At 41.7% G+C, this 13,623-nt stretch overlaps 1 protein-coding gene across 1 annotated transcript; it reads right to left on the reverse strand.

Annotated features, from left to right (window-relative positions):
- Positions 1 to 294: 294 nt before the first annotated feature.
- Positions 295 to 8,614, reverse strand: LOC122138809. The gene is given in 6 exon segments (XM_042733434.1): positions 295 to 510; positions 513 to 1,659; positions 7,416 to 7,626; positions 7,697 to 7,846; positions 7,970 to 8,210; positions 8,315 to 8,614. Coding segments are annotated over 6 exon segments (2,265 nt in total).
- Between the last annotated feature and the right edge of the window lie 5,009 nt (positions 8,615 to 13,623).

Below are 13,623 nucleotides of genomic sequence, written 5' to 3' on the forward strand. Positions count from 1 at the left end.
TCTGCAGCTTCGGATGTGGCTGCACTTTCCTTGTTAGATGTGAGTTCAGCCTTGAGCTTCCAAGCGTCACGTTGAGAGTGTTCCCCCTCCTGGCTTGGTGTTCTGGAGGCTGTAGGTCGGCTATTTCTGAGTCGCCGGCTGGCTTCCCAGGTGGCCCCCCCCTTTTGGTTGTGAGAGGGGCGAGGCCGGTTCCAGGATCCTCCAGAGCGGTCGTTCTGTTGCCTCGGACGGGCACCACCACGACCACGCTGCCTTCTGCTGGCTTGGAACGGTCTTGACTCTCGGTTGTTGGGTCTATAACTGTGGTGCGGTTGGGGCTGGGTCTAGGGTCAACTCTGAATAGGAATCAGAGACAGGGCAAATAGTTGGGTGTTTTACAGTCTTTTCTGACACAGTCTTTTGTTTGGTGTAAGCCTTATGGGCTAAGTCGCGTAAATGTTGCGTTGACATGCTACGCGGGCACGCTAATACTCCCAAATGGTGGCTTAAAGTAGGATGGAGGTTTCGAAGAGAAACAAAGTTCGGAAGTTAATGTCTTCCTCCATGCCTTGTTCATTTCGTGCTCCGAAGTAGGCACGTCGCAGTCGGTTATAGAAATTTGGTGGGGTTTCAAGTCGACCTTGCTTGAGGTCCATTGCAGTTACTAACCCTTGGTCTGATTCTGGATCAGAGAATTCACGCACCAAAGCTTTTCGCAGTTGCTGGTAGTCTGTTTTGACAGTCTCTGGTTGACGGTCTAAGAAACTGCGTACCTCACGACTGGACGTAATTCTGAGCAGGTACAGTTTGTCCCAAGTGGTTACGTTGGCGACAGTTTGTAAGTGAAAGTCTATGTCCTGTAAGTAAGCGTGAATGTCATGGCCTCCTGCAGGATCTGGGTTGAACGTAGGGATGTTTCTAGCCAGCTTGTCCAGTTCTTTGGGAGCCATGTGTCTGTGGCTGGTGACCAGGACTTTCTGGAAGGGTTTTCCCTCCCCCGCTGCTGACAGGGGTTTGTGCAGGCTGGTTGGTGACATTTTGAAAAGCAGGCTTTCACTCCCTTTTCCAGCTCTAAGTTCTTGGCTGAAAGGCTTGGGTCCACTGGCCAGGGGAAACTCTGTGGAGTGTGTTTCCTCTTTTGGTTCACTTTGCAGTCTATAAGAATGTTTCAGTTCTCTGTGAACGATGTCAAGTTCATCTTTAAGAAAGTTTTTATGCTGTGTAAGATCATGGATTTCAGCTCGGGCCATGTTCAGGTGATTTTCATAGGCCTTAGCTTTAGCATCTCTTTCTTTCAGTTCCATTTCAGCCCTTTCAAGGAGGGTTTCAGCTTGTCGGAGCTTTGCCTCGAGTCCCTCTCGGGCTTCTCTCTCCAAATGTTCTCTTTGGTCTGTGTCCAGACGAAGATTCTCCAGGGCATTTTGAAGTCTGTCTACTTCCTCCTGTAGCCCTGGGTCTGTGGCATCCTCTTTCTCGTGCTGGTCTTGGGTCTCGAGAAGTAGCTTATCTAGACGGCTCTGGGTGTGAGCCTGATGCTTCCGGGCTTCCTCCGCTTGAAGTCTTAGAGTTGCAACTTCCTGCTCCAGGTCGAGGTAGCTCTTTTCGCTGAGCCGTGCCTGGGCGATGAGGAGGTGAGCTAGGGTCCCGGTGATCCTGGCGAGTATCTTTGTGGGTGTAACTCTGCGTCGGATCGTGTGCCATCAGCTGGTCCATCTCAGTGTCCAGTTGTCTTTGGCTCAAGTGATGCAGGTCCCTGGTGCCTGTGGGCAGGAAGGGGGTCGTCATCGTTTCCAGCCATGTCGCTAGCTGATCCCAAGGGACTGCGGGGCTGGATGAACGGGACATCCTGGCTCACTGCGGACGAGAGAAACACAGCACACACACAAAGAGGCCAATGCAAGTTTGTTTTCTGGCTAACGAGCTATCGTACGGGCTATGCCGTCTATAAGAATTTCGGCTAACTGATGCAGACAGTTAGACAGTTAGGCGGGTTCAATTACGGGTCGGCCCAAAATAGAGACTTTGACAGGTGGTAGCCTCGTGGGTCACCTGGTGACACCAGCTGTTCGGTTGTCGCTCTACTACTTAGCTCTCCTTGGGGTCTCTCGGTGAACTGTAAGAAACAAGATCACAACAGCATGAAAAGGGAAAAAAAATAAATTGAAGATAGGAAAGAGCACAGTGAAAACAAAACACCAAATAAATTGGTCTGCAATGAAATGGAATGAATACGAACGCTGGAAGGTGTTAGGAAGAAAATAAAGGGGCTAGACCTGCTACCTTTCGCAAAAGTTTCTGCTAGGGCCTACAGCACGTGTGGCTATGGGAGTAAGAGACCTAGGAAAAGGGTGTGGCTTAGAGAGGAAAAGTGGACCAAACACTTAAAAAATATATCCGGGGGAATATCTAATATTCTGTGCCTTATAATAAGTGGATGGGTTTTATCCACAATCAAATACACAAAGGATGAACAAAGGAAACTTAAAGTGAATTAAGATTTGTTTTGTTTAACATCAACTGAGTGAATATATATGTAGAAATTAAAGGCAACAGCTGTACCTAATTATGATAAAACAAAAAAGGGAATTATGATAATGATGGTAATTATCCAAAATAACCTAATCCAAGAGAGAGAGAAGAAAAAGAAAAAAAAAATCAAAAAGAGGAAAAGACAGTATGGAACACAGGAGGAGGACGCAGTAGCTGGTTTTCACCACAAGGGGGCGTACTCCCTCTCTGTGCTTCACCAGGTGAGCAGAAAACTTAATTCAAATTAAAAATTCAAAACTGGTTTAAATTGAAATTTAAAATAAGCATGTAAGAAGAATTAAAAGGAAAATCTGAATAATATCCTATAACAATCAATGATAACAGTAAGGTATCATTAATAATTATGAAATAATCAAAAAGGGGTAAGGGTAGAAACATGCAATTCCAAAACAGAATTGAAAAGAGAGAGATCAGAGAGCTGAACGCTGTGACCCGACTTAACAGGAGACGGCCACTAGATGGCTCACTTCCTTTTAAGTAGGTCAATCAGTGGTTGACCTGAGACATTTAATTTACACTATTAAACAATTAAATTTTAATTCAAATCATGTTTGAACCAAACTCAAAGTAAATGTAAACAGTCAAAGGCAGGAAAATTTGTCTAACATAAAATAATATTCGCACGAGCAAAGCTGTAAATGCAAATAATTATTGAGAATTTAGACAGGCTAATGCAACAACCACAGTGAGATTTAAAATAAGCAGTAAGAGTGCATTATCTGAAACGGCCACGAGATGGCGTAATTGCACTCATGCAGGCTGAAATCAGAAGGCGAGGCGTAATTTGAGACTTCTAAATACGTAAAGGACGCCCTCTGGTGTTTAGTCAGCGGAATTACAGACAACCTCAATGTGATTTAGAATCTGAGCGTTTGTCGGCTGATTTTCTGCGTCAAAATCACAACTAAACAAACAGACAAAGGTTTTAGGACCTTTGCGGTGCTATATTACACAAGAGCGTGAGGCAGGATTTCTTCGCTGCAAAAACGCAAATGTGAACAACAGGAATTGTCCGTCTGTTGCACTCCCATACACATTTATCAAAATAGCACTTATGATTTAAATGTTTTAGGTTTAAAATCGGGTAGCTAAGCCAATTTTTAGACCAGGAGATTTATCGTTTATTTTTGAATATCACTGTGGTTAGCCACGAATTCAATAACGATACAAGTAATTACAAGGCCTTTTAACGACTGAAACAAAGGAATTTCGCTCTGATCAGATTTACGTCTCGTCCTAAAAAAAGAGATTTCTTCGTCTTTAATAGGCGGGTTATTAATATTAAAATGTTCTCACTGCAGAGAGATCTTGGTCTTTCTTAACAGGAGACTTTTAACATTATACTGCAGTGTACTTTCATTAAAAATAACAGTGACTATGGGTTTTCTTTTTAGAAACTGTTAATGTGCTGAACAGCTGGCTTTTGTGCCGAACGAGTTCGCTCGAAGCGCGACTTAACTCACAATTCAAAATGCGCGTGCATAATATTAACATCCAAAAATATGCATGAATATGAATATGAATATTGCTCACCAAAAACAAAGTTTGAACGCTGCCCGCATTCTCCACCATAAAATATGTAGCAACAATCACTTTCTGGGGAATAATTAACTCAAATGAAGTGAATATTCATGAGTCTATGAATATGATGTGCTTATTGCTTACAAATATTAACTTACCCAAAGAGGGAATATTTAATCATTTAAAGGTAATCTTTACTAGAATTAATGTAAGTTATCTAGACAATCTGTTCGTCCCGCGAACTGGATGCTAGACTCCCTTATCAAATATCAATAAAAATACCCTTCTTACAAACTCCAAGAAATATTAATCTTTTGATCAGGAAGAACAATATTTTCTGTGTCTGTAGTATTTAGATTACTGAATAGTAATTACTAGAAAACAAAGCTTGTAGCTTAGATCACACGATTCAGGGACTTCGATCTTGATGAGCAATAAAACGGTTCAATTCAAGCAAATTATTGTATTTAATAAAAGCGGACTAAAGAGTACATAACTACAATTCACACAGAGTAAATATGAGTATATAGCAAACAAACAATACAGTTTAAACAAGATAATCAAACGAAAATAGTAATGAGATAGAGAGAGAAAGAGAGAGAGAAAAAGAGAGAGAGAGAAAGAGAGAGAGAGAAGAAGAGAGAGAGAGAGAGAGGGAAGGCAGATCTCAGAGTGACAATTTTCAAACAGTTAACTTTGCGAGAGACTCCAAGTCATTGGATAATTTCACAAAAGTGGAATAGCCTAGACAACCTTAAACAGCAATTTTTAAGTTGCGATATAAGAAAGTACTTGCTTTGATCTGGCTCTTGTGTGTAGCTGAGCTCAAATTGTCCGTTGTTGTAGCTTCTGCGTTGTCCGCTCCGGAGCTGGTGATGCGTGGGTTCGTGGTTAACGCGAATGTAAACTTTGCCAAAAGATGATTAGACTTAAGTTCGTTTGGCTCGTGAGAACAATTGAACGAAGTCAAATATCAGAAGACAATAAAGAAAAACTAAGATAAAACGAAAAAGTAAAGAAGAAGAAACGGAGGGACTTCTTGAGAAGTCCGATCGCGAACTGGGAAACCCCCCTCTCTCTCTGGCGGAATGCCACGAGCAAGGGTTTTCTTTTGTTTTTATTGAAAGGTTGGTTCACACCTATGTCACCTTATGAACCAATGAGGTGTGAGAAACTGAGGCGGGAAAAATCTTCTTTGTCTGCTGATTTCCGCCCACTGGTCTAATTCATGGCGATGACAAAATTACACATTTTTCCTCAGAAAGATTGTACTTCTGAAACAATGCATCTTTTTTGTAATTTGCCGTTGAGATTCGTCACAGTCGGGTTTCTACGATCATACAGACACCATAAACTATAACTTTGCGAGTCAGGGATACAGAGATACAGAGTTGTTCCTAACTACAGGCATATAAAGTTTGATTAAACACACAGTAAACATTATATCTATTCCACTATATCACGTGAAGACATCTAAGCACATAAAGAGATACATTTAATACATTTAGAGGTAGTTTATCAAAAGTGTTCATGTGTGAGCCAGAAATGCTCGTGTGGGTGTGTGTGTGTGTGTGTGTGTGTCTGGAATGTCGTCGTGCTGTGACCAAAAGGGCGGGTGTTTCTTTCCTTTGATGCTCACGAGAGTGTCTCTGGATCATCTCGAAGGTGTAATAAATGTCACGAGGGCTGGGATGTTATCGACATCGCGGCGCCCGAGGGGGGGTTTTATGTTGGAGGATGTCGTAAAAACAAAAGTCCTTATCTTTTGTTTTTTTGAAGTTCTTCTCTCTGAGTGCAGGACGTGTTAGAGACTCAGGATTCATTAATATGAAACAGATGGTTGAATACCATCCGCTCATTAGTGTTACAACTGTTTGCCGACTATCTGAGAGCAATAACATGAACTCCTTTAATGGGGGTGCAGCCAGATTATTAATTACTCTGTAAACTAAGCAAACATTGGTAAAGCACATAAAATTGTCAAAAGTCAAGAGTTTGTGCTTTTGGATGATATTACAGTAGTGATACCCTAATGGCTTTTTATCTAATACTTTGAGAGTTTGTTTATATAGCGTTTGTAGTGGAGCAAGTATTGTTTTTCCGGTTTGTGACCAACTTGTAATGCAGTATGTAAAATGTGAGAAAATCATTGAGTGCATATACAATTTGGCAGCATCTAGAGGTAACTGATTACGAATGTGTCTAAAATTTCTCAAATTAAATTTAACAGTATTACAAACCTGCTTTATATGTTTCTTAAAAGACAACTGTGAATCAAGAGTAACTCCCAAATATTTTAAATGTGACACAATCTGGATTTTTTCCCCATTTACAACGACATCTGGCTGATTTTTTTATTTTTCCTTATATAAAAATACATACACACAGTTTTACTGACGTTTAGCGTCATGCAAGTCTCAGAGAGCCAGGTGGCAATTTTTGCCATTGCTGCTGTTAATTTAGTTGCCACTTCATATCGGTCTCTTCCATGTGCCAGAATGACCGTGTCATCTGCATACATTTGGGTGTCAACTTGAGGACATGCTAGTGGTAGATCGTTAACATATAGACTGAATAACAAAGGGCCTAAGACTGAGCCTTGCGGGACGCCAACAGAACAGCTACTGAATGATGACATTTTATTCCCAACTCTGGTGCTTTGTCTTCTCATGGTAAGATAGGACTCCATCCATTTCATAGCATCATCAGAAAAATTAAAGTTTGACAACTTAGAAAGAAGAATATTATGATTTACTGTATCGAAAGCTTTTTTTAAATCCAAAAAACTGCTCCTACAGCACTCCCACTGTCTAGTTTTGATTTGATTTTTTCAACAAAATAGCAAGTAGCCATTTCGGTCGAGTAATTTTTCCTAAAACCAAATTGCATTGGATGAAGTATTTGTCCAGAATTTAGAAAGTCGGTTAACTGCTCAGTTACCACTTTTTCTGCAATCTTTGATGCCACCGGCAAAATGCTGATAGGTCTATAGTTAGCTACATCAGTAGGTTCCCCTGCCTTAAAAATCGGAACTAACACTGCATGTTTCCAGGCAGCTGGGAAAATTGATTGCTTTATCGATACATTGACTAGGTGTGTAATGGGGGTGCTAAGGGAGTAAAAATTGTTCTTTAAAAATGTTGAATCCCACTTGAATGTGTCCTTTGCCTTTGAGGACTTTAAAGTGCTTATTGTTTTACAAATTTTATTTTCAGGAACTTCAGTTATCTTAAAAATGGTCTTATTATAATCTAGTGTTGCTATATTTTTAATTCTTGCACCAAAAGTGTTAGATAAATTCTGCACTGATACGATAAAATAAGTATTAAATAGTATTAATTAAAGGTTGCATGGCCTCTGCTTACTGCTGAATGGGTTCTGGGATATCGAGGCTGAGCCCCATGATTTCAAGGGGCTCACCATCCAAGTCTACATCCTCAAACCCCTCATCACTCTCCAGATCAATCTTCATGTGTCCATCCTGAATCCCATCTGGAGTATCAGGATCCGCACCGAAGTCTTCCTCAAAAGCTTTATTAGTTTGGGAATACAAGTATTCCATGGCAATGAGTTCTCCTGTAGACAATCACGACAATCAGACTACTGGTGTAGTCCTCCGCCAAATTAAGGCCCTTAAATAGCTGGCTCAGGATGTTGGCGTACTGCTGCAGTTGGCCACTATAGCAGATATCCTTTCTGCCTCCACCTTTAACAGCAGCAACCACACAAGCCTCATTCCACTGTACAAGCCCTTCCATCAAGTACATCTGAAAATGAAGGTCACTTGCACTTGTTCCTGAAAAAGCAGGCAGAACGAAGTTAGCACCATGGAAAACACATGAACAAACAACTGGCAAAACTGACAACTGGAAAAAGCAGTTTAGGTGTAGGTGGAAGGACTCCAAGGATGTTGAGCCACGTGCACAGCCATACTGGGGCAGAATGACCTCCCCTTTGGTCACCTGCCTATCTTCGTGTATAGCTGCACACCTGGTGGGTCCTGGATGCAGTCGATGTGGCGCTGATGTGTCCGCCAAATCTCTTTCATCCTTTCCCTCTCTTTCTATGAGGACAAACATGAGGACTTGTCCAATTTTGTTCCCCACATCTGTCACCCACGCAGCGATGCCAGCAGCATGACCAGCTAGCTTCTTGGTGACCTAAAGTACATGATAAGAAGTATTATTATTATCAAAGGAACAGGACATTTTTATTTTACAATAAAAAAAAAAAACACTAAATGTAACACTAAATCAGGTGTTACCTTTTTGGTGGAATCCGTCTTTAAAATGGAGCCATAGACAGAGGTGACACGGGCCTTCAGTTCAGGAAGCCGTGTCAGTACTTCTTTGGCGTACACTGAGAGCAGCCAAGATGGACTAGGGACAGGCACCATCTGTGGCAGCGCGGCAATGAGACTGCTGGGATCAGTGTTCTGGGTCACAAAATTCCTCAGCACAGACAGGTACATTGTTGACTGGCCCAGGAAATATTCTTTATGCCTGAGGCACAGGTGCCTGTGCAGAGCTGTGGCACTGTTCCCCAGCGTGCGCCCCCGCAACATTCTCACAACCTCCCTATCACAGGACAACCTATAGATATTAAAGAAGTCCATAGCACAATATTTACTTATGTCACAATATATGCATATATTGCAAACTAAGAGCACTAGTTTCCAATATATGGAAATGTATTATGTAATATATCACATTATATTTTGCAGTATATTCCCATATATTTTTGTTCCGTAAGGGGTTTTATGTTAAGAGACTTAAAAATACCTTATACCTGTAGGTTAGGACCGCAGGAAATTGTTCACAGTGGCTGGAATCTAACTGGTCCAGGATATCTTGCGACCAGGCTGCTAGCTTCTTTTTACAGGACTGGCATTCAAGGTACTCAGTCACCATGAAGTACCACCCGTTTAGGTCCAAGACCCTCCTGACAGTCTTTTACATGCTGGAAGCTGTTAGCTGGATCCCAAGGCGATGGCAGTTGGGCTGGGAGCAGAGCAGCTTGTAGGCCCACATGCGGTAGGGAACCCAGAGGAACAGCCTGCTGTGAAAGAAGGCGTCAGGTTTAGAAGGAGGCTGGGAGTACAGAGGACGGAGTCCTGGGGAGACCACCACAGATGCAGATTTTTGTTCAGCGCCAGCTTCCCAGACTTGTCTCTGGTAAAGAGACTCTTTTGGGAGCGTCTGCTTCCAACCTTCAGGCAGCAGCAGCTGTGGGTGTAAGAGAGAAAAATTGTGTTTACTTTCATGAAGGCTCCTTTTAAGATACCATTTGAAGATTTGTCTTACTTCTTCAGTGGGCGCAGGCTGCTTTTTTGGCACAGCTCTCTCTGAGGAGGGCAGGGCTTCTGGCTGACTGACTGACTGGCTTCCATCAGCTGCAAAGCATAACAAAAAAAGTGAATGAGACCCATAGAAAAGGCAACGTTACATTTTATTGTTGCATGTAATATTACTAGTCACTACTACATGAGATTAATACAGCTACTATTTACTACTGCTAGATGTTAAAACTCATGTTAAACATTAGTAGTATGTTAGAGTTAATGATTGGAAATGCACCAAATATACAGATGAAGATGTGCAAAAAAGATAAGCTGACTATGACAAACAATTGCGTGTGGCAGCATTGGGTGAAAAAGTTGGATGCTCAAAGATGAGAAGAAAAATTGCGGCAGTGGAAAAAAAGTGTAAAGGGAATTGCCATGGAATTTAAAAAGCAAAAAAATAAAAAATAATATTAATAAAAAGTCAAGAGAGGTACAAAAAAGCCAGGGTATGGGCTGGTGTGATCAGATTGTGTAATACACCTCCTACCTTACTGTTTCCAAAACCATCATCTGAAAGCTGATAATACAGAATCACAAAACATGTTATACAAAGCACAACAATATTCTGAAAACAAAACCACAAATGTAAACCCATTCATAACTATGTCTGACTCACCCGCAACCTTTATGTGTGCAGCTGCAGCAAGCAAATCAGCATCTGATGGCTCCTCTGTGGATGCCGAGCTAGAAGCGACCGCTGTTAATATTAGAATAAGTATTAATAATTACAAGATGTAAAAGCAACAAAATATCCAATAACAAGCAAACAAGATGTTAGTCATGTGCCTGGAGGTGCTGTTTTGGGAAGGTTTTGTCCCAACTTCTCAGCGTCTCTTCTTTTGATGTACTTTTGCAGAGCCTCCATCTTTGTGCCAGGACGGATGTCCTTTTTCTGCCAACAAAAAATGACTAACTCAAGCCCATACACTACACATTCCTACAGCCAGCAGCTTCTATTAGATTAAACATCTTACCCCTTTCAGTCCTTATCCTTGGCGTCATAGAGATCTTTAAACGTCAGGGTGGCAAAATTTCCAAACCCGACGAGGAGCTTGTCCTCCTGGCCCGTTGTCCCGGACCCCTCTCAAACTTGCTGCTCATGTATGGCTGCCATGACATCCGGAAACAGGCCCGCATACTGAAGCCGTGGACAAGTCTTCACACTCCCACTCCTGCCGATGAGAGGCCAGCACCATGGCTGCATATCCAACATCATTAGATAGCAACCATTTAAAGGTTTTCTCACGGTACTGGCCAAACTGCAGGGGACTCTCGCTTAGCACTAGCTGCAGTGTCCAGTGTCCCCTCCAGCAGCAGCCACACGAGCCATGGCCTCCTCCTTGACCCTGGCAGCAGGCCATGACCGTCCAGGGGTGGGGTTTTTCCTGTAGGCAGTGGCCAGGGCTGCTGCCCCGGCTGATGGCTTGAGTGTAAGCATAAGCGTAAGAATTAGAATTCATTTAAATATTAATTATACACTATTTGCTTAGAGTTGTCTTGTGTTTGATGCGAAATACAGCCAGTAGTTTAAGATTGTTTTAAGTTTGTACATACAGAAATGATTAATTCATCAACTCATTCATCACAAGACTTGTACTGGCCATACTGGCAAATGACTTCTTCACAACGGTGATTCCCGACGGTTTTAGAGGACAATTACTCCTCGTCGCTCCCCTGTCGTTTCAAAGAATAGTACAATGGCGAACATGACAAGTATAAAAGCCTTGTCCGTTTGGAAAGGTGTGCTCGCAGTCAGCGGAGCCAGGCAAAAGTATAAATCCCGCTTAACTTTGTTTGTTTCAACTTCTAAATAATGCCGCGAGGAAGTGACATCGGTCGCGTCTGCACAGTGCGACCTGATGCAGCCCTGAAGTGAGATGCAGGAAACAGATATACTGCAAAATAATAATAATAACATGACTAAACAAGATGAAATAATGTTATAACATTTTGTTTCATCTCATTTTTGTCAACGAAAATGAAGAGACATTTAAGCATAGTTTTTATTTTGTAAACCACATTTAGTCTTGTTTTTATTCGTCAACAATATTGCATTATACATTTAATTATAGTCATCATCACATGACCAGCATTTACGTTGCGTCTTGTCTCGTTATCGTCACATGATAAAGGTTTGTTGATGATGATATTTAGTCATAATTTTTGTTGACGAAAGCAACACTACTCAGTTCCCATGAAATACCAGCTGCTGACATCCAAGACCTGCCTTACAGTCTTGTACATCACACGAGCTGCAGCTGGATCCCAAGGCGAGGACAGGTGGGCTGTGTGCACAGCAACCTGTATGCCCACATGCGGTAGGGGACCCACAGGAATAGTTTGGCATGAAAAAATCCATCAGGTGATGGAGGCTGCAGGTACAGAGGACGGGGTCCAGGAGAAAACCACCAGAGACGCAGATTTTTAGTCAGCCCCAACCTCCCAGACTTGTCTTTGGTGAAAAGAGCCTTGCTGACCCACAGATGCTGCTCTTTTAGCAAGGTCTGCTTCCAGCCTTCATGCAGTAGCTGTGTGGGGAAGACAGAGAAAGTGATTCTTCCACTGCTGATTTTGACTAACCATTTGAGCATTTTACTTACTACTTCTGTGGGCAGAGGCTGCTTTTCTGGTGCAGCAGCTCTTGTTGCAGAGGGCAGGGGTCCCAGCAGACTAGACAGTTGAGTCACATCAGTTGCATGGCAGAAAACCAAAAAACTAATTAGATGCATAGAAGTAGCACCATCTATCGTAGTGATACACATACCAGTGTTATTTACAATTATAAGACTAATACAATCACTATTATTACTATTACTGCTGCTAGATAGTAGTACTACTGTTCAACTTTAGTAGTATGTTAAACGTAGTTCACTACATAAGGCATATTATCAGTCAAAAAAGTGTTTCAATTGGAAAACACTGTGATTCAAAAAGCCACACTCATTAACAAATTATCTGATGTTGCCTTCACATATTATTGGAATTAGACGTGAATGCCTCTCAAGTCGTATTTAGAACTTCCGATAGCACCTGAAGGCAGCATTAGAAACTAGATTTAAGAACAAAAATTATTCTCCCATACATTTCAGTTTTTAGTGTAAATATATACTGACCGTTTATTTTGTAGTGTGCTTTTTTGCATGTTGTGTGTGTGTAAAAATAAAACTGAAAATTGTAAGCCTATAGACCATTTTTCCCTTCTTTTTTCAGTGCTTTTGTCAGTTATTTTCATTGGCTAAATAACTTATAATTTGGTTAACTTATGTCATTGTGTAATGATAGCAAGAATTAAATTAAACTACTTCAAATCACCCAGAGAGTATAACCTTGTAACTACTTTTCATATTTAATAGTAAACCCAAATAAGAAACACTTTTTTTTCTGCTCTGGACATTTTAATTTCTGTGCTGTTGATGCCCTGGTTAAAAATGTTTCAAAACAAATTGCAATTAAGGCAAATATTAAGAATCCAAAAGACTTTAGGTGACAATTCTCATAGTGCACAACTTAGAGCACAAGGAGCACAGCTTTTAAGCAAAAGTGAGTGGGTTTGTGACTCCAGGTACACAGGGGACCAACTGAGAAGATTGTTCTGCATCCACGTGTTAAGATCAAGGCCAATCTTGTCTGTTTGGCCCTGTGTGGCCCCCTGTGCATCTTGACCCCACCCATCTACATGAGTATAGAGCACCTTTCACACTGCACATCCCGGAAAATTGCGGAGTGCCTTCTGTGTGAATCCAAACACGTCCCGGGATTGATTCCGGCATCGATTCAAGGTCGGGGACCTAGTAACATTGCTGGGTTCAGTCCCAGAATGAACTCTGTGTGAACAAAAGCCGGAACCAATGCCGTAACGCATGTGTCGTAATGATTATGTAGTTATCGTGTGACTCTTTGGGTTTTTTTCAACAGTACAACCCTGCAGTGCCAGAGGGGCTAGTCATTGTTTTAAAGCAGAGAGTGGTGTTCACCTAAAAAAAAATAATAACTAAAAATAAAGAGAAATGTGTGCAAACTGGACTGAAGCAGAGACCACGGAGCTCCTCAGTATCCGCACTGAAGCTGAGATCGTTCGCCAGCTCAGTGCAACGGTACGTGATGTGGTTGTGTATGAGCAAATTAAAAACAAAATGCAACAGCGTGGTTTCTCGAGAGAGAAATTGCAGGTAATTAGTAAGCTTTGCAAAAAAGTCTTTGCAAAAAAATATCCTCCAAGTGCTGGATCA

The sequence above is a fragment of the Cyprinus carpio genome, chromosome A3 (assembly GCF_018340385.1).
Source record: "Cyprinus carpio isolate SPL01 chromosome A3, ASM1834038v1, whole genome shotgun sequence".
Classification (NCBI taxonomy): domain Eukaryota; kingdom Metazoa; phylum Chordata; class Actinopteri; order Cypriniformes; family Cyprinidae; genus Cyprinus; species Cyprinus carpio.